Source organism: Diaphorina citri, unplaced genomic scaffold (assembly GCF_000475195.1).
Source record: "Diaphorina citri unplaced genomic scaffold, Diaci psyllid genome assembly version 1.1 scaffold269, whole genome shotgun sequence".
Lineage (NCBI taxonomy): Eukaryota > Metazoa > Arthropoda > Insecta > Hemiptera > Psyllidae > Diaphorina > Diaphorina citri.
In genome coordinates this window covers 62,661-84,378 of record NW_007377706.1, presented here as the reverse complement: position 1 = coordinate 84,378, position 21,718 = coordinate 62,661, and the positions used below count along the sequence as shown (strand labels likewise).

The 21,718-nt window shown below is 43.5% G+C and overlaps 1 protein-coding gene across 1 annotated transcript in view; it reads left to right on the top strand.

Annotated features, from left to right (window-relative positions):
• Positions 1-21,718, top strand: part of LOC103506874 — a gene marked incomplete at its 3' end in the record, with an annotated part of 106,217 nt that overhangs the window by 25,468 nt on the left and 59,031 nt on the right. Inside the window, 19 exon segments of the mRNA XM_026821856.1 lie at positions 115-444; positions 2,539-2,874; positions 3,202-3,537; positions 4,151-4,480; positions 5,059-5,412; positions 6,521-6,661; positions 7,757-8,128; positions 8,576-8,899; positions 9,949-10,115; positions 13,802-13,956; positions 14,588-14,819; positions 15,151-15,383; positions 15,654-15,825; positions 16,314-16,523; positions 18,103-18,454; positions 18,903-19,054; positions 19,435-19,612; positions 20,118-20,334; positions 21,131-21,232. Of these exon segments, the coding sequence (XP_026677657.1) occupies positions 115-444; positions 2,539-2,874; positions 3,202-3,537; positions 4,151-4,480; positions 5,059-5,412; positions 6,521-6,661; positions 7,757-8,128; positions 8,576-8,899; positions 9,949-10,115; positions 13,802-13,956; positions 14,588-14,819; positions 15,151-15,383; positions 15,654-15,825; positions 16,314-16,523; positions 18,103-18,454; positions 18,903-19,054; positions 19,435-19,612; positions 20,118-20,334; positions 21,131-21,232 (4,693 nt within the window).

The following is a 21,718-nucleotide window of genomic DNA, read 5'->3' as shown; positions in this document are numbered from 1 at the left end:
GTTTTGCATGCCCCTATTTCTATTCCTTCTTTGTACTGTATTGGTTGCCCTATTGTATCGTATTGCCCTGGTGTTGATTTTCCGCATGTTCTCTTTTACGCAACCCCCCTTTAGACGAGCCTGCCGTGGTGGTGATAGAGAACCGCAACCCGTGCGTCCCGTCTCCGTGCGGTCCGAACTCGATCTGCCGGACCGCTGGTCAGACGCCGATCTGCTCCTGTCAGTCCAACTACATCGGACGGCCCCCCAATTGCCGCCCCGAGTGTACGATTAACGCGGAGTGTGCGGGTAACCTGGCGTGTATTAACGAGCGGTGTAAGGACCCGTGTCCGGGCTCGTGCGGGTACCATGCGGTGTGTAATGTGGTGGCGCATTCACCCGTATGTTCCTGCCAGTCCGGCTACTCGGGGGATCCGTTCATTGGGTGTACGCCGTACATTGAAGGTAAGTGCGAACCGAGAGTCCTTGTCCAACTTTGACGGTGGTGATGGGAAGATTGGGACCAAAAGTCAATACTAGTTTGCCCACTTTTTGTTTGTTACAAAAAAAGGACCTTCTTCCGTTGAGTCGATACTAGTTTGTCCACTTTTTGTTTCCTACACAAATATCTCTTTCTGTTCTCTCTGTCACCATCGTCAAAAGAACTGTGTACGTATGTGCTCTGTGAACAACAATTTTGTTGGTAAGTATGAAAATCGATTCTGAGTTATTTAGGTCTAAAGAGTATTAGGTCACTATACTTCTGTAGAATTTAGGGCCATGTGTTCAATATTCTGTACGTTTCTCATCATTCTTCTTCATTTGTCTCATCACAATCACATTACATGCTTACCATGCTTCACACTTCCTCACTCAATTGCTTTGAAATTTCGAAATCTGTTCCTCTTTTCTTAGCTTTTCTGTAATTTTTCGCTTTGTTCCAGAATTTTGATTAGTAGATCTTTTCAGCTTTCTTGCGTTTTTCTTGTAGCTTGTCTACATATGCCAGAGACATTTTCGCATTTTCCCATGTTTTTTTTTACAACTGTTACTCGTACCTTGCTTTCCTTCTTGACATAATCTTTGTCAGTCCCTTCTCTACTGCTTCCACAATGTGCCAAGTATTTTCTCAACATATTCTCTTATTGTTCACCCATTTGTCATGATTGCCTCTCATAGCTTACTCCCTTTAAATTCACATACATAATCACCAATTCAACCCTAGATTTATTTACTTTTCAGTTCAATATTTTTGAGTAACTTTGGTACATAATTATTATCTTTATGATAATGTATCTCTTTTATTATACTTGTTCAATTTTTGAACCAATTTTTTTGGGGCACAAGAAACTTACTGTGTTTCTGTGAACAGTTGACAGTTCCTACCAAGTCTCTTCTTGTCTTGAAAGATTTCAAAATCTTACAAAAGTCAACAAAGGTCAGTTACAAAATTCTGACAAATTCGATATGCCTCAAAATCTTGCTATTGCCAGTTACTGTCCTCTATCCACAGAAAGTCTCTTGTACCTACAATTTCAATTATTGCCTCTTGAGAACCATTATTATCTGTAGTTATAGATATGACTTTTAGATTTATACTTCTTTGGAGCCAATGTTCCTGGAACAAAATTTCAGTCCTTACCCGTAACCTCCCCATTTTAGATCATAATAAGATTCATCTACCTTATAGGTATTATATTTAAGTTATCTATCTTTAGTCATAGCTTCTAGTCAACACTCAAATTTCTGTGAAACCTCCCATCTCCTAAGTTGGTAAGTAAAATGAAATCCATCTCTAAAAGAGTGATTTCACAAGCCCAAATTGTCAATCTAGTCATAATTTCGCCCTAGTCATCTTTCTTCCTCTTTGGAGGTCTGGTAAGTCGACATTTTAAGCCTTCTATTGTTGTGTTTGGCATGTTTTGCTACTTGTATTCTATGAAAGGCATTCGAAACTGTCCTGTAGTTGTAGGATGCTCGTTGCATTTTTACTTGTATTGTTTTCTTTCATTTTTGCCTTCTATGTCTGTAGTCTCTGTGTATTTTGTAGATCTTTTTGTAGATATGTGTAGTTACTTTTCTGTGTTAGTTACTTAGTTTGTAGTTTTCTTTACGTCTTGCCCTCTTGCTACTCTGTATTTCTGGTGTTTTTCAAAGAAGTTTCAGTCAACAAAACTATTTGAATACTTTGTAATTGTAAGTTCGACTTTATTTTTGATATAATTACTTTTACAATTATCTTGACTTTCTGTTTTTTTATTCACTCAATTCTTCTTTATCTTCCCTATCTGATTTATGTTTGATTCCATGTCTTCCTAGGGCATATTTTTCTCTGTAAATATATAAATATGTATATATGTACTTACCAGGTACCTATGTACATATTTGGAGATAAATCCCTTCTGCTTTTCTGTCCGAAGCGAAGCGAATGACTGAAGCTTCTTTGCACAGTCCCTACGACTGTTCAGCCCGCGTAGTATTAGTATCTGTATGTATCTTCCTCTGTACCTGGTTTCGGTTTTGACTCTTGCATGCTTTCCTCGCCCTTCCTATCCGCAGTGATCAGCTACCTTCCGCCCGAACCCATCAGTCCGTGTCAACATTTCCCATGCGGTCCGAACGCAATCTGTCGCGAGCGCAACGGCGCCGGCGCATGCGCGTGTCTGCCCGAATATTTCGGCGACCCGTACACCGGCTGTCGTCCGGAGTGCGTCATGAATTCCGACTGCGCGCGCACCAAGGCGTGCGTGAACAGCAAGTGTGTCGACCCGTGCGTGCGGACATGCGGTTTGCATGCGGAGTGTAAGGTCGTGCAGCATGTGCCCAACTGTTATTGTCCGCCGGGATATACTGGAAATCCGCTCACCTCGTGTTATGCTATACCGCTTGAACCGAGTAAGTTAAAGCCCTTCTTTGCCTTTCGCCCCTAGCTGTCCTTCAGATGTGGAGATAGAACTGAAAATTCTTTAAAAGCTTCGAGTGTCTTTTGAAATATACTTTGAGCTAGATTAGTAGGAAGTTTGGCAAATATATTTGTAAAGTTTTTTGAGCAAACCAAACATCAATGAAAGAAACAAATCAGTTCTATTAGGCTAGAAACCCGTCCTATTACTGCATGTTGCCCTTCCCTGTAGTTGTAGTCCCTAGTTGGTTGCTTGCCTATCGCCTAGTGTACCGCTCTCTTAGCATGCTTCTTTCTGTCCCCTCCCGCGCGCGCTTCAGCGTGTCACGTCGATTTGGAAATCGAGCAAATGAAGCGTCACCCGTGCATGAAATCCCCATGCGGGCCGTACTCCCAGTGTCGCGCAATCAACGGGCAAGCGATCTGCTCCTGCCTACCCGGCTACTACGGAAGCCCACCATGCTGCAGGCCCGAGTGCCTCGTTTCCTCGGACTGCAACCACGACAAGACCTGTATCAATCACATCTGTACGAACCCGTGTCTGGACCATCTGTGCGCGTACAATGCCGTGTGCAAGGTGATCAATCATTCGCCGATTTGCTCCTGCGTGAACGGATACACTGGAGATCCGTTCGTGCGATGTGTTCCCATTCAACGTAAGTATGCCCGTGTGTGACTTAAGCGGAAAACCCGGAACCTGGAGATGTCACGAGGTTATTTAGCTCGTGGCGTGAGGACAAAATGAAAACTTATGAATTGAGGAAACTAATAAAAAGAATCAGTTTTATTAATGGTACCCAATATGAATATCATTTGTAAAATATCAGAAAGACAATGTAATAAAATAAGAAGAAGACGTCACAATCCGTCACGTCACATAATCCGTCACATAACCATAACACATACGTGTGTTGTAGTTATTGTGAACCGATCAAGTTGTGAACAAAATAACAAAGAACATTGCGTCCAGGGAATGAGATAGAAAGTCTCTTTTTCTTTTCTATATCACTAGTTAGAACTTGTAGTATGTAGAGGTAGAGTATCCTTTCTCAGGGTACGCACACAATAGTTCCAGTAGAATCTTTAAAATCTGTGTAGTAGTACGGAGCTTTTTCTTTCTTGTAGACTCTATCTTTGCGTCCCTATATTGTGACTATTTTGCATGCCCCTATTTCTATTCCTTCTTTGTACTGTATTGGTTGCCCTATTGTATCGTATTGCCCTGGTGTTGATTTTCCGCATGTTCTCTTTTACGCAACCCCCCTTTAGACGAGCCTGCCGTGGTGGTGATAGAGAACCGCAACCCGTGCGTCCCGTCTCCGTGCGGTCCGAACTCGATCTGCCGGACCGCTGGTCAGACGCCGATCTGCTCCTGTCAGTCCAACTACATCGGACGGCCCCCCAATTGCCGCCCCGAGTGTACGATTAACGCGGAGTGTGCGGGTAACCTGGCGTGTATTAACGAGCGGTGTAAGGACCCGTGTCCGGGCTCGTGCGGGTACCATGCGGTGTGTAATGTGGTGGCGCATTCACCCGTATGTTCCTGCCAGTCCGGCTACTCGGGGGATCCGTTCATTGGGTGTACGCCGTACATTGAAGGTAAGTGCGAACCGAGAGTCCTTGTCCAACTTTGACGGTGGTGATGGGAAGATTGGGACCAAAAGTCAATACTAGTTTGCCCACTTTTTGTTTGTTACAAAAAAAGGACCTTCTTCCGTTGAGTCGATACTAGTTTGTCCACTTTTTGTTTCCTACACAAATATCTCTTTCTGTTCTCTCTGTCACCATCGTCAAAAGAACTGTGTACGTATGTGCTCTGTGAACAACAATTTTGTTGGTAAGTATGAAAATCGATTCTGAGTTATTTAGGTCTAAAGAGTATTAGGTCACTATACTTCTGTAGAATTTAGGGCCATGTGTTCAATATTCTGTACGTTTCTCATCATTCTTCTTCATTTGTCTCATCACACCATCACATCACATGCTTGCCATGCTTCACACTTCCTCACTCGCAACCCCAGCGTTGTACACACGTAGGATCTCACATTACTCACTCATTTTATAGCGCCCTCTCCCCCTCCGCCTGTGGAAGCGCCACGCAACCCCTGTCAGCCTTCGCCATGCGGTCCAAACGCCGCGTGCAAAGTTAACGTTCACATTACTCACTCATTTTATAGCGCCCTCTCCCCCTCCGCCTGTGGAAGCGCCACGCAACCCCTGTCAGCCTTCGCCATGCGGTCCGAACGCCGCGTGCAAAGTTAACGCACGCGGCGTCGGATCGTGCACGTGCGTGCCGGATTACTTCGGTGACCCGTACACCGGATGTCGGCCGGAGTGCGTGCTTAACTCCGAGTGTACGCGACGCAAGGCCTGCATCGGGAACAAGTGTCGCGACCCGTGCGTCCAGGCCGGATGCGGCAATAACACGGAGTGCCGCGTCACTAATCATTCGCCCGCGTGTAACTGTCTCAGCGGCTTCACGGGAGATCCGCTAGCCGCATGCGTGCGCATACCTGTTACTACCTCTACTAGTAAGCATGCTGTCTTGAACCTTTCTAATCTTTAAGCTGCCGTATGTTTTGGTCCACTCTGTTGCTAGAAATTATTATAGTGGTTATTCACCATCATTAATATCTAAAGGCTAGGCCTTGTCTTTAAAGCCACTCATTTCTGTTGTTCGCCGCACTCTTCAATTCACTGAATGATGTACATCTCAAACCTTATCTAATGTAGTGGTGGTTATCAGTTGTATAAGACCGCCTTTTACGAAGCTGGAGTTGGCTTCAATTCTGAATTGAACTGGGTAGTATAGCTCAAACCTGGATTGATCTCAATTCTGATTTGGTAAACCCCGCTCTTGTGTATTCCCAAAGTGAATCTTGATAAATGACATCTAATACAAAATGAGGTTTTGATATTGATTGAAAACTTTCCAAACTAATTTCACAATTTCTAGCAATTTTGTGCACCAAAACATCTGGAAAATTTCTTGAATACCCTGTCGTAACTTTCAATCCTGAACCTATTACTCAGATCCAAACAGGTTGCGACTGAGATAATCTTCTGCATTCTGTATTTTAGCTAACTGTATAATTTGTCCCTTGAGATTACTGTCAAAAAATTCGTCATATCTTAATCATCTACTGAATAATTAACTGGGTTACAACACAAAGTAATCTCTAACAAAGAAATACCCCAACTTCGCGGCCTCGTGAGGATATTGAGGATGTATTAATCTGGTTTGAGTCATACAGGACACAAACTCAAATCAGTCTTACCAAAGAATCATTGTAACTAGAGCTTCTCTAAATACGCATGCTTTTCGGGACAAAAATCCACCGCTTGGAAAAGTGACACCAGAGATTCATTCCTCTTCAACTAAATTTAATTATTAAGTTAACAAATAAATTAACCAACCAACCCTCTTTCAATCTTAAAGATGTTATCTACTAAATTCCAATTCAGTTACTATTCTACTTAAGTTATGTTTAACAATGGATCCTTACTAGTCTCATCATCCCCTTTTCCCCCCTGAAGCGGTAAATTTTTGTCCTCCATAGTTCGTAACTTGCATGAGCATTTCTCCATGCTAATCGTCCCGTGTCTTCCCTGTCTCTTTACCTCATCTTTGTACAAAAGCTCAAGCGACGCCCCCGGCCACGCCCCCACCCAACCCGTGCCGCCCCTCGCCTTGCGGCCTGTACAGTGTTTGCCGCAGTGTGGGCGGCCGACCCGTCTGCTCGTGTCAGCGAACTGTCTCAGCGGCTTCACGGGAGATCCGCTAGCCGCATGCGTGCGCATACCTGTTACTACCTCTACTAGTAAGCATGCTGTCTTGACCTTTCTAATCTTTAAGCTGCCGTATGTTTTGGTCCACTCTGTTGCTAGAAATTATTATAGTGGTGGTTCATCATCATTAATATCTTAAGGCTAGGCCTTGTCTTTGAAGCCACTCATTTCTGTTGTTCGCCGCACTCTTCAATTCACTGAATGATGTACATCTCAAATCTTATCTATTGTAGTGGTGGTTATCAGTTGTATAAGACCGCCTTTTACGAAGTTGGAGTTTGAGCTGGGTAGTATTGCTCAAACCTGGATTGATCTCAATTCTGATTTGGTAAACCCCACTCTTGTGTATTCCCAAAGTGAATCTTGATAAATGACATCTAATATAAAATGAGGTTTTGATATTGATTGAAAACTTTCCAAACTAATTTCACAATTTCTAGCAATTTTGTGCACCAAAATATCTGGAAGATTTCTTAAATACCCTATCGTAACTTTCAATCCTGAACCTATTACTCAGATCAAAACAGGTTGCGACTGAGAGAATCTTCTGTATTCTGTATTTTAGCTAACTGTATAATTTGTCCCTTGAGATTACTGTCAAAAAATTCGTCATATCTTAATCATCTACTAAATAATTAACTGGGTTACAACACAAAGTAATCTCTAACAAAGAAATACCCCAACTTCGCGGCCTCGTGAGGATATTGAGGATGTATTATTCTGGTTTGAGTCATACAGGACACAAACTCAAATCAGTCTTGCCAAAGAATCATTGTAACTAGAGCCTCTTTAAATACGCATGCTTTTCGGGACAAAAATCCACCGCTCTGAAAAGTGACACCAGAGATTCATTCCTCTTCAACTAAATTTAATTATTAAGTTAACAAATAAATTAACCAACCAACCAACCAACCAACCCTCTTTCAATCTTAAAGATGTTATCTACTAAATTCCAATTCAGTTACTATTCTACTTAAGTAATTTTTAACAATGGATCCTTACTAGTCTCATCATCCCTTTTTTCCCCTGAAGCGGTAGATTTTTGTCCTCCATAGTTCGTAACTTGCATGAGCATTTCTCCATGCTAATCGTCCCGTGTCTTCCCTGTCTCTTTACCTCATCTTTGTACAAAAGCTCAAGCGACGCCCCCGGCCACGCCCCCACCCAACCCGTGCCGCCCCTCGCCTTGCGGCCTGTACAGTGTTTGCCGCAGTGTGGGCGGCCGACCCGTCTGCTCGTGTCAGCGGGGGTACAAGGGCGCGCCGCCTAACTGCAAGCCCGAATGTATGGTCAGCTCCGAGTGCGCGCAGAACAGAGCCTGCGCTAAACAGAAGTGCGTTGATCCGTGCGTCGGATTGTGCGGCGTCAACGCGCAATGTCAAGTGACCAATCATGTGCCTCTGTGCGCGTGCCGTGGGAATTATACCGGTGACCCCTTTGTGCGCTGCGAACGACAACGTAAGCAATTTTCAATGTTTTTCACCTCCGATAGAAAAGGATGTTTAGGATGGAGGGATATTGGGATTTGTCTTGGGATATCCTGATTCAAAAACGATTGGGATGTCTCGAAAGGTCACTTGGAAAATGCTGATTCAGAAACCACTATCAGCGCTAGAAAGTCAACTGAGCTACGAAGGACAAATACGCCCTTCCTGTTGCATTATTCGACAGTTTATAGGAACATTACTTGATTACTCAATATTTAGGTACTAAAATTACTAATTCTATACGTAAAAAAAAATTCATCCAACTTTAGAACAATTCAGCCGATTTGTCCAACAAAAAACTTGGACATATCGGTGTGAACATCATCGAACTCTTCATGAACATCAATATCTTCATGTCTGTCTGTGTGCACGTGCATGTCTTGTGTCTATCATGTTGTTAACCTCGCATGTCCCCTAGGTCCGCCACCAACACCCTCACCCGTTAACCCCTGTCTGCCCTCGCCGTGTGGACCTAACAGTCAGTGTAAGCCTAACAACCAGACCCCGATCTGTTCGTGTCTAACTAACTACATCGGCCGTCCGCCCTCCTGTCGGCCAGAGTGCACGATCAACGCGGAGTGTGCCGGCCATTTGGCCTGCCTAGGGGAGCGGTGTAAGGACCCGTGTCCGGGCTCTTGTGGCCGTAGTGCGTACTGCCAAGTGGTGAACCACTCCCCGCAGTGTACGTGTGATGAAGGCTTCACTGGAGACCCGTTTGCAGGCTGCACGGAAATTCCACCAAGTAAGGGCCGCTACTCTGTTCATTTTCAGCGAGTAAAAAGAGACCTAAACGCTCTTGTCGTTACTGATTTAATTTTTCAGCTGGAGCCTTTGGACATCATTTTCACCCTCATCATCACTCTCATTTCTCATTCCAAGAAATTTCATGTCATTTTCCATCATAAGAACATTCAGTCAATTTTCTATCGTACATCATATCAAAAAGTTTCCACATTTTTCACTTAAACTATACAAATAAATCTTTAAAATCACAGTCTACACAAGGTATAAGTCATCAGGTCTAAATAAAACCACTGATATTGAGAGTAGAGCTGTGGCAGTAAAAATAATAAAGAGTATAGCTGTGGCAAAGCTGTAAATCAGGGATATCTCATATGTTAAGAAGGTAAGAGCTAGGGCCTAGCATTAACCTTCTTCTATGTCTGTCCACCTTACACTAAATGTCAGGTAAAAGATTTCCAGAAGTAAAGCGCCTTCGGGAAGAAAACTTATCTAGCTAACTTGTTCAATAAAAACTTCCCTCCAAATCAAGAACAGCTTTTACGGACTCTTCTCTCTCCTGTCTTCGCACGTTACTTACTTGAGCATGTCCAGAGCAAAACTCAAAAGAAGACTGAAAACTTTATTTTTGAAAAGTAGCAAATCATTTCACAAAACCTCAGCGACTGGCCACAACAATGACAAGATAACTTAAACCAATACTAACTATTTGGCATAATGGACAAGGTTACTTTACCTTCATATGGATTTCCAGTATACTCCGGTAGACAGGTACATTCTCAGACATGGGTTGGAAGGTGGGGAAGCTTGAGCTGCGGGTGAGAGGGGGACAGAGAAAGAAGATATGTTGGAGAGAGAAAGCAAGAGATCACGTGACGACGTGGGATTGAGAAAAAATTCATGCAATACTAAGGAGTAATTCAGAGTACTAAAGAGTAATTCAGAGGAATATCTGACACGGTCATTGGTCAAAGCGGACACGGAAAGTAAGTAAAGTATGCAATACTGAAGGTATAAGTTTGTTGAAAGCTCTTATAAACGTTCATATAGAAATGACGCTGATGGGACTCAAACCTCGGCCCTCCGGATTAATTAAGAGTCCAGTGTTCTGGTACATTCACCCTGACCGGAACATTGAGCGTTTGAACCACACGGTGTTGAAACCAAAGAGTAATCAATTCCAAATGGGTAATGGCTCGAGCATCATGAGCACGTTGGCCTATAAAAGATCTTAAATTAAGAAGTCTTTTATCTTTGTCAAAAAATAATAATAATAATAATAATACTGAATTTTTGAAATTAGTTTTAGCCCGCCTGGTCTTGGACTAGCTTGGAAGGCAGCACGCCTATCTTGTAAGCGCTAGGTCGCGGGTTTGAATCCCGTCTGGAGCGAACTTTGTCTTACACAGATACTTTATCTTAAACAGATAAAGTTTGTTCTCGGAACGGCTGGCTTTCTCCAATCCTGTCTTCCTATTCTCTCTAACAATGTCCCTAAGCCTTGTTAGGCCTTTGTGTCCCTATGATGTTTTTGTTTGTTTGGATTTTCTTCTCCGTCTTCTTCTTCAAATTGAAATAGTTTCCTTTTTTTACACTTCTTCTTCTTTTGCAAAACCTAGTGTTATTGAAATAGTTTCCTTTTTTTTCACACTTCTTCTTCTTCTTCTTTTGCAAAACCTAGTGTTATTGAAATAGTTTCCTTTTTTTTCACACTTCTTCTTCTTCTTCTTCTTTTGCAAAACCTAGTGTTATTGAAATAGTTTCCTTTAATCAATTCCAAATGGGTAATGGCTCGAGCATCATGAGCACGTTGGCCTATAAAAGATCTTAAATTAAGAAGTCTTTTATCTTTGTCTAAAAAAAAAAGTACTGAATTTTTGAAATTAGTTTTAGGCCGCCCGGTCTTGGACTAGCTTGGAAGGCAGCACACCTGTCTTGTAAGCGCTAGGTCGCGGGTTTGAATCCCGTCTGGAGCGAACTTTGTCTTACACAGATACTTTATCTTAAACAGATAAAGTTTGTTCTCGGAACGGCTGGCTTTCTCCAATCCTGTCTTCATTTTCGGGACGATAAGAGGTATTCTCTAATATTTTCCCAATTGCAACTCCTCCATTGATAGAAAATGGAAAGAGAAAAGAAGCCAATTTGAAAGTGAAAATGCACTACTAGAAAGAGAAATCAAAGCCAAAAAGAAAGTATGAGATAAGAAATAGTGTTGGAATGAATCAAACCATGAAAGGAAAACCATGTTGAAGAATTGAAGATGATTGATTCTAGCACGATTAAATGCAAATATTAGGCTAAGGAAAATCAATTAAAAATTGAATTTTCGACCTTTTAAAGTTACTTTTTCGGAGTTTCGACCTCAGATTTGGATTTTTCACAACTTTTTACGTAGGAGTCGACCTTTTATTAATATTTTCCCAATTGCAACTCCTCCATTGATAGAAAATGGAAAGAGAAAAGAAGCCAATTTGAAAGTGAAAATGCACTAATAGAAAGAGACATCAAAGCCAAAAAAAGTATGGGATAAGAAATATTGTTGGAATGAATCAAACCATGAAAGGAAAACCATGTTGAAGAATTGAAGATGACTGATTCTAGCACGATTAAATGCAAATATTAGGCTAAGGAAAATCAGTTATTATTTTGTTACGGGGCTGGTTTCTACCACACGAGCCTGGGCATGGGTCCCGACACTTGTTAATACATGCTAGGTGAATCTATTCTATTCTATTCTATTAGTTACTCACCAGGTATAGGGGAACAATAGGAGAACGGATCCCCAGTGTATCCCTGCAGACACGCGCACACCGGCACATGGTTAGTGACATGGCAGGTCGCACTGCTACCACACGAGCCAGGGCATGGGTCCCGACACTTGTTGTTAATACAGGCTAGGTGAATCTATTCTATTCCATTAGTTACTCACCAGGTATAGGGGAACAATAGGAGAACGGATCCCCAGTGTATCCCTGCAGACACGCGCACACCGGCACATGGTTAGTGACATGGCAGGAATCTATTCTTCTATTCTATTCTATTAGTTACTCACCAGGTATAGGGGAACAATAGGAGAATTATCATATAAAGGTAATAAGTTTTGTAGTTACCTATTTCATAACTTTATAACCTAGGATGTCTAATATAAACATATTTAATAATAAGGAAAATCAGTTATTATTTTGTTACGAGGCTGGTTTCTACCACACGAGCCTGGGCATGGGTCCCGGCACTTGTTGTTAATACAGGCTAGGTGAATCTATTCTATTCTATTCCATTATTAGTTACTCACCAGGTATAGGGGAACAATAGGAGAACGGATCCCCAGTGTAACCCTGCAGACACGCGCACACCGGCACATGGTTAGTGACATGGCAGGTCGCACTGCTACCACACGAGCCTGGGCATGGGTCCCGGCACTTGTTGTTAATACAGGCCAGGTGACTAGGGCACTCGGAGCTAAGCACACATTCGGGGCGACAATTTGGGGGCGCGCCTATGTGGTCCGGCAGGCAAGAGCAGACGGGGGCCCGGTTGATGATTTGACACTGGGAGTTCGGGCCGCAGGGGGACGGGACGCACGAGGGGGGCCGCTCCGTCGGTGTGCACATGGTTAGTGACATGGCAGGTCGCACTGCTACCACACGAGCCTGGGCATGGGTCCCGACACTTGTTGTTAATACAGGCTAGGTGACTAGGGCACTCGGAGCTAAGCACACATTCGGGGCGACAATTGGGGGGCGCGCCTATGTGGTCCGGCAGGCAAGAGCAGACGGGGGCCCGGTTGATGATTTGACACTGGGAGTTCGGGCCGCAGGGGGACGGGACGCACGAGGGGGGCCGCTCCGTCGGTGTGGCTAAGGGTGGTGGTGCTGTGAATAGAACAGAGGATTAAAATAAATCAATATACCTATTTGAAATCTAAAAAAAAAAAATCAATTTCACTCTTCTTTTTCTTCGCCTTTTCCCGTGTTCAGACGGGGTCGGCGTTTTTCATCCTCTCAATCAGCCCCAGGATGATTATTTTGGGCTGACATTTGGCTTTTCGCTACAAAAACTTTTACGAGTGGATGCCCTTCGCAGGTTGAGTCCTTTATTTCTTTAGCACGGGAAATTTCAGGCTAGAATTTCAATTCCAAAAATATACGTATTTTTATTTGTACAAATAATAATGCTCCTAAAACTTTTCGAAGTACATACGATTTTAGCTATTTTTTATTCCAACCTAACTTTTTATCAATAAATTAACGTCGGTGTGGCTAAGGGTGGTGGTGCTGTGAATAGAACAGAGGATTAAAATAAATCAATATACCTATTTGAAATCTAAAAAAAAAAATCGATTTCACTCTTCTTTTTCTTCGCCTTTTCCCGTGTTCAGACGGGGTCGGCGTTTTTCATCCTCTCAATCAGCCCTAGGATGATTATTTTGGGCTGACATTTGGCTTTTCGCTGCAAAAAAATTTACGAGTGGATGCCCTTCGCAGGTTGAGTCCTTTATTTCTTTAGCACGGGAAATTTCAGACTGGAATTTCAATTCCAAAAATATATTTTTATTTGTACAAATAATAAGCTCCTAAAACTTTTCGAAGTACATACGATTTTAACTATTTTTTATTCCAACCCAACTCCATTAATATTCTTTTCCCATCCGTGGCATTTCCCCATCCGTGGCACAAGCTTCCCCATCCGTGGCACAAGCTTCCCCATCCGTGGCACAAGCTTCCCCATCCGTGGCACAAGCTCTGCTTATACGGATGGGTATACCATTTATAAAAAAATGTATGTTCTGAGTTTTTATCGATCAAAAATAAATGGAAACTTGTTAATAAATAAATAAAATCAGTACTTACGTATTGGTGAACATTGCAAGAACGGATCTCCGGTATACCCACTCGGACAGGCGCAGATGGGCGTGTGGTTCTTCGTCGTGCATTGGGCGCGCACGCCGCATGTGTTCGGACACGGGTCTGCGCACCGCTGGTTAATACACGCTTGCGCCGTAGGACATTCGGAGTTGACTACGCACTCGGGGCGACAGTTGGGGGGCGCCCCCTGGTAGGTGGCTAGACAGGAGCAGACGGCCTGACCTGAGACGGGTCGACATTGGGAGTTGGGACCGCAGGGGGATGGGTAGCATGGGTCGGTGGGCGTGGCTTGAGTGATTGCTGGAAGTAAGACAGACTAATGGTTAGGTAATTTCCTACTACCTTTGTTTAGAGACCTTGTTTGGACTGCTGGGGTAAAGGGACTTTTAAGTCTCATTCGAGCAGGATAGACAAGGTATATTCTATTCTACATTTACTCGGTGGTGTACTAGTGACCACAATAACAGGGACTTTAAAAAGAAGTGTACCTACATACCTAGGAAAGAGATATGCTGAAAAAGGTTTACAAAGATTCATGCAAACTGCTTCAAATTTGAACTCAAAGAGCTTAGTTGTACTTTGGAGAGAGCTATACATTTCTATTACTTACTGCATAAATACAAGGAAAGACCTAGATAATAGCATTATTAGCTATTTAAGCTTAGGAAAATTAATCGTAAAAATGTAACTAAAACCATGTCAACAATTAATAACTACCTTTACCTAGTAAAACAAGTGTTTCAAAAGATAAATAACCTAAGAAAAAAAAAATACAATTTATTCCCCTTAACTGAATGAATACTCACGTTCAATAGGCACAGGTCGGCATGCGGCAAACGGATCCCCGGTGTAGCCTTGCGGACACGAACATACGGGTACATGCGACACTACCGTGCATTCCGCATACGTACCGCACGTTCCCGGACACGGATCCACGCACTTGTAGCCGATACACGCAAGCGCTGGGGCGCAATCATCATTGACCTGTATGAGAAAATGGAAGAAAAGACAAATGAAAATGCTCTCAAAGAGACAACAGAGAAAGTTATCAGAGTTAGTCATAATACAAAGATCTCCAGCCTAGTTATCTTGGAGGGTAGCGCTCATTGTACATATTTCGATAATTTAATACCTCCGTTGTTACAGTTCCCCCATCGAAACCTCAAAAAGACGTGATATCTCCAAGAAAAACCTCTCGTGTACAAAAAGAACGCCAAGAAAAAAATTACCTCGCACTCTCGACGGCACACAGTTCCCTCTACCAAATCTCAAAAAGAAGAAAAAAGTAGTGATATCCTACTCAAAACCCTTTATTGTACAAAAAGAACGCCAAGAAAAATTTACCTCGCACTCTCGTCGGCACCCGGTGTACGGGTCTCCAAAGAATCCGTCACGACACGAGCACGATCCGACGCCGTTGCGGTTAGAACATTCCGCATTGAGACCGCATGGTGGTGGGAAGCAGGGATCGGATGGTGGCGGACTGCGCTCGGTAGCTGTGAAAGGGCGCTGGGGCGCAATCATCATTGACCTGTATGAGAAAATGGAAGAAAAGACAAATGAAAATGCTCTCAAAGAGACAACAGAGAAAGTTGTCAGTTTTTTTCCCCCCGATAGGTTTGGTAGAGGGAGACCTAGTATTTACCAGCTGGTAAACTGGTAAATACTTAAAACTAATACAAACTAGTTATCTTAGAGGGTAGAGCGTTTGCCTTGTAAGCGCCAAGTCGTGAGGGGGGACATTTATCCTGCCCTTCTCTCTTGTACTTATTTGGAGACGTTAAAACCTCCGTTGTATCACAGTTCTTTTATCAAACCTCAAAAAGAATAAAAAAGAAAGTAACAAAGTAATGAAATCTCCCAAAAAAACCTTTCGTGTACAAAAAGAACGCCAAATAGAAAAGAACTTACCTCGCACTCTCGTCGGCACCCGGTGTACGGGTCTCCAAAGAATCCGTCACGACACGAGCACGATCCGACGCCGTTGCGGTTAGAACATTCCGCATTGAGACCGCATGGTGGTGGGAAGCAGGGGTCGGATGGTGGCGGACTTCGCTCGGTAGCTGTGGGGGGGTAAGCGGAGGTGCGTGTGAATATATGGTATTTTTAGCTAAATCCCCTTTAGGGGTGATTTTATGAGTAAGCGTTAAGTACAACAGATTGAATGGTACATTGTAATAATAAAGCTGAAAATAAATTGATGATTATTAGGAAACAATTGGCAAAGTCAAATGAAAATTAAAAATTATATTATGAAAATTAAATTAACTTGGTATTTTCTGGCGAAAATATAAGCATACCATCAATACCACTTACCTTTTCGGAATACGGTTCAAGTTGAATGGAATCAGATAAATGGATACAAGATTTGTCGGAAAATCAAAAATGAAACAGAAAAAAAGCGACATCCAGAGTTTTTTTTAGGTCCCATCTGATATCCAAGGGATCACCTTTCATCTGGTTCCAATTCCAATCAACATGAACCATACCCCATACCGTTGTAGAGAACCTCCAGACCCACATCATGTACTTACTTGCTGGTAATAGGCTACAGTACACCGTAGCGTCTCCGGTATAGCCGGGCGGACACGTGCACACCGCGTTATGATTGATCACGCGGCATGCCGCGCCCGCTCCGCATGCGCCGACGCACGGGTCCACACATCGCTCCCCGACGCATGCCAAGTTACTTGCGCACTCCGCGTGTATAACGCATTCCGGTCGGCAGGAAGGCGGACGGCCGATGTAGTTAGGCAGGCACGTGCACGCTGCCGTATCCCCGATGACGCGGCATTGCGAGTTCGGACCGCAAGGGGAAGGGTCGCACGGGTTGATGGGCGTGGCTTGGGTTGTGGACACTGAGAGGGATAGAGATAGGAAGACACGAAGAGCAAGGTGAGTGACAGACACAGAAGAACACGGTGCCAGACAGAATATACAAGAGATTATGGGGCTAGGGGTGGGTTTTACCAAGCTTTTCAGCCCCTAAAAGCCTGTTAGTTTAACAGCCCTGTTAAGCCTATGCAAATCAAATGGAACAGACTGTCCGAGACCTAGGTCTCAAGCATTTTCTGCCACACCTATTGGACTACCAAGCTTTTCAGCCCCTAAAAGCCTGTTAGTTTAACAGCCCTGTTAAGCCTATGCAAATCAAATGGAACAGACTGTCCGAGACCTAAGTCTCAAGCATTTGACCTAGGTCTGTCAGATGGTCTGAGCGTGAGTGGCGAGTATTAGCTTAACAGAAAGCCTTCTAGGGGCTGAAAAAATATTGGTGAAATCCACGGTACATAGAACATGATTGTAAACATAATATTTACAGATACGATAAATATGAAAAGAACAAATATTTAGAATTTACATAGACTGAAAATTTGACAGAGAGTGAACCGAAGTTTTGATTCACTCTGGTAAAGAACATGATATTTACATCAATTGGAGTCTGAGCGTGAGTGGCGAGTATTAGCTTAACAGAAAGCCTTCTAGGGGCTGAAAAAATATTGGTGAAATCCACGGTACATAGAACATAATTGTAAACATAATATTTACAGATACGATATTTAGAATTTACATAGACTGAAAATTTGACAGACAGTGAACCGAAGTTTTGATTCACTCTGGTAAAGAGCATGATATTTACATCAATTGGGAATTTGAAAGACAGTCACAGTCAAAGAATCAAAATCTCAATTTCGATTCGCTTTAGTAAAGAACATGATATTTACATAGATTGGAAAGTTGAAAGACAGAATAAAGACAAGGGGGGAAGGGGCGCTTACATTGTACGGGGGTGCACCTAACGAACGGATCTCCTGTGAATCCAGCAGAACACGAACACAGCGGATTATGATTCACCACCTGACAGCGTGCGTTGACGCCGCACACGCCGACGCACGGATCAACGCACTTCTGATTGACGCATGCCTTGTCCTGCGCGCATTCCGACGACACCATACACGTACATTGTAATAATAAAGCTGAAAATAAATTGATGATTATTAGGAAACAATTGGCAAAGTCAAATGAAAATTAAAAATTATATTATGAAAATTAAATTAACTTGGTATTTTCTGGCGAAAATATAAGCATACCATCAATACCACTTACCTTTTCGGAATACGGTTCAAGTTGAATGGAATCAGATAAATGGATACAAGATTTGTCGGAAAATCAAAAATGAAACAGAATAAAGCGACATCCAGAGTTTTTTTAGGTCCCATCTGATATCCAAGGGATCACCTTTCATCTGGTTCCAATTCCAATCAACATGAACCATACCCCATACCGTTGTAGAGAACCTCCAGACCCACATCATGTACTTACTTGCTGGTAATAGGCTACAGTACACCGTAGCGTCTCCGGTATAGCCGGGCGGACACGTGCACACCGCGTTATGATTGATCACGCGGCATGCCGCGCCCGCTCCGCATGCGCCGACGCACGGGTCCACACATCGCTCCCCGACGCATGCCAATACATCGGCCGTCCGCCTTCCTGCCGACCGGAATGCGTTATACACGCGGAGTGCGCAAGTAACTTGGCATGCGTCGGGGAGCGATGTGTGGACCCGTGCGTCGGCGCATGCGGAGCGGGCGCGGCGTGCCGCGTGATCAATCATAACGCGGTGTGCACGTGTCCGCCCGGCTATACCGGAGACGCTACGGTGTACTGTAGCCTATTACCAGCAAGTAAGTACATGATGTGGGTCTGGAGGTTCTCTACAACGGTATGGGGTATGGTTCATGTTGATTGGAATTGGAACCAGATGAAAGGTGATCCCTTGGATATCAGATGGGACCTAAAAAAACTCTGGATGTCGCTTTATTCTGTTTCATTTTTGATTTTCCGACAAATCTTGTATCCATTTATCTGATTCCATTCAACTTGAACCGTATTCCGAAAAGGTAAGTGGTATTGATGCTATGCTTATATTTTCATCAGAAACATAATATAATTTTTAATTTTCATTTGACTTTGCCAATTGTTTCCTAATAATCATCAATTTATTTTCAGCTTTATTATTACAATGTACCATTCAATCTGTTGTACTTAACGCTTACTCATAAAATCACCCCTAAAGGGGATTTAGCTAAAAATACCATATATTCACACGCACCTCCGCTTACCCCCCCACAGCTACCGAGCGAAGTCCGCCACCATCCGACCCCTGCTTCCCACCACCATGCGGTCTCAATGCGGAATGTTCTAACCGCAACGGCGTCGGATCGTGCTCGTGTCGTGACGGATTCTTTGGAGACCCGTACACCGGGTGCCGACGAGAGTGCGAGGTAAGTTCTTTTCTATTTGGCGTTCTTTTTGTACACGAAAGGTTTTTTTGGGAGATTTCATTACTTTGTTACTTTCTTTTTTATTCTTTTTGAGGTTTGATAAAAGAACTGTGATACAACGGAGGTTTTAACGTCTCCAAATAAGTACAAGAGAGAAGGGCAGGATAAATGTCCCCCCTCACGACTTGGCGCTTACAAGGCAAACGCTCTACCCTCTAAGATAACTAGTTTGTATTAGTTTTAAGTATTTACCAGTTTACCAGCTGGTAAATACTAGGTCTCCCTCTACCAAACCTATCGGGGGGAAAAAAACTGACAACTTTCTCTGTTGTCTCTTTGAGAGCATTTTCATTTGTCTTTTCTTCCATTTTCTCATACAGGTCAATGATGATTGCGCCCCAGCGCTTGCGTGTATCGGCTACAAGTGCGTGGATCCGTGTCCGGGAACGTGCGGTACGTATGCGGAATGCACGGTAGTGTCGCATGTACCCGTATGTTCGTGTCCGCAAGGCTACACCGGGGATCCGTTTGCCGCATGCCGACCTGTGCCTATTGAACGTGAGTATTCATTCAGTTAGGGGGAATAAATTGTATTTTTTTTTCTTAGGTTATTTATCTTTTGAAACACTTGTTTTACTAGGTAAAGGTAGTTATTAATTGTTGACATGGTTTTAGTTACATTTTTACGATTAATTTTCCTAAGCTTAAATAGCTAATAATGCTAATATCTAGGTCTTTCCTTGTATTTATGCAGTAAGTAATAGAAATGTATAGCTCCCTCCAAAGTACAACTAAGCTCTTTGAGTTCAAATTTGAAGCAGTTTGCATGAATCTTTGTAAACCTTTTTCAGCATCTCTCTTTCCTAGGTATGTAGGTACACTTCTTTTTAAAGTCCCTGTTATTGTGGTCACTACTACACCACCGAGTAAATGTAGAATAGAATATACCTTGTCTATCCTGCTCGAATGAGACTTAAAAGTCCCTTTACCCCAGCAGTCCAAACAAGGTCTCTAAACAAAGGTAGTAGGAAATTACCTAATTATTACTCTTTCTTACTTCCAGCAATCACTCAAGCCACGCCCACCGACCCATGCTACCCATCCCCCTGCGGTCCCAACTCCCAATGTCGACCTGTCTCAGGTCAGGCCGTCTGCTCCTGTCTAGCCACCTACCAGGGCGCGCCCCCCAACTGTCGCCCCGAGTGCGTAGTCAACTCCGAATGCGACAGAGCGCGTTGGCACCGCATGGGTTCGGCACGCACGGGTCACGGGGTCCTTCGGTTGGCGTGATGGCGGTCGCTAAGGGGAAAGGCACATGCTCAAGTAAGTAACGTGCGAAGACAGGAGAGAGAAGAGTCCGTAAAAGCTGTTCTTGATATGGAGGGAAGTTTTTATTGAACAAGTTAGCTAGATAAGTTTTCTTCCCGAAGGCGCTTTACTTCTGGAAATCTTTTACCTGACATTTAAGGAATAAGACAGGAGAAAGTAGGTAGAGTTGATAATAAGAGAGCAAGCAGCAGGAAGTACTACACTTAAGAAAGAATAAAAACAAAGAACAGATTTTATGGACCCAAAACAGAAGAGATTTCACAAGAAAGATTTCCAAAGTGTAAGGGACGTAATAACTTTACGTAAAGGTAAAAGAAAGACAGTGATTGTAAAAGATCAGAAGTCTTCGGTATGGGCGGAAATCTTGAGTTTTATCTTTACCGCAGTTCTTTGCAATCATACTCGTAGTTATAGGTAGGTACGGTTTCAGTCAACTAGAAAGTCACTAGGCGCCGATTCGGATGCTTACTTTCTTGAATATAGAAGCAGGTCGAGAACGGATCTCCCGTAAAGCCGGGGTCACACGTACAGCGCGGCGTATGGTTGAGCACAACGCATGACGCATGCGCGCCGCAAGAGCCGGGACACGGGTCCTTGCACCGCTCATTGATACAGGCCAGGTTGCCCGCACACTCGGCGTTAATCGTACACTCGGGCCGACAATTGGGGGGCCGTCCGATGTAGCTTTCGACGCACGAGCAAGCGGGTGTGTTACCGATGACCCGACAGATGCTGTTGGGTCCGCAGGGTGATGGGAGACAAGGGTTGCCGCTCGGCCGAGGTTCGGCGGCCACGGGCGCTGCAAGAAGAGACACATGCGAAAGGTGGAGTGGACAGAGATAGGAAGAAGTAAGATGGGGTTTTTCGATGATTTACTTTTTTCAGTGCTATGTTATTACTATGTATAATATTCCTTGCTATGTACTATGTATAATATTCCTATTTAACTCTCTTCATCCTTTATCGACATCTCTTGTGAGGACACGGAAGGAGCCCACCCATTGTCTTTAGGCTCCTTTCGTCTGGCGGTGCAAAAAAGGTTAAGAGTGGACAGAGATAGGAAGAAGTAAGATTTTTGGCGGTGCTAATGTGAGCACGCGTTTTGGGGTTTCGTAATAGAATATATTGATTTCCTAACTAGTTTGACTGATTACTCCATACACAACAAGCCCTGAGGCTTTGGTGTAGGAGCACCTGCCCTAAAAGATGAGTCAGTCTACGAATCTAGTAACACAGAAGATCAGGGCGCTTACGTTGTGGCAAACATCGGACAAATGGGTCTCCAGTAAATCCAGCTGTACAGGAACAAATCGGATTGTGGTTGATCACTTGGCA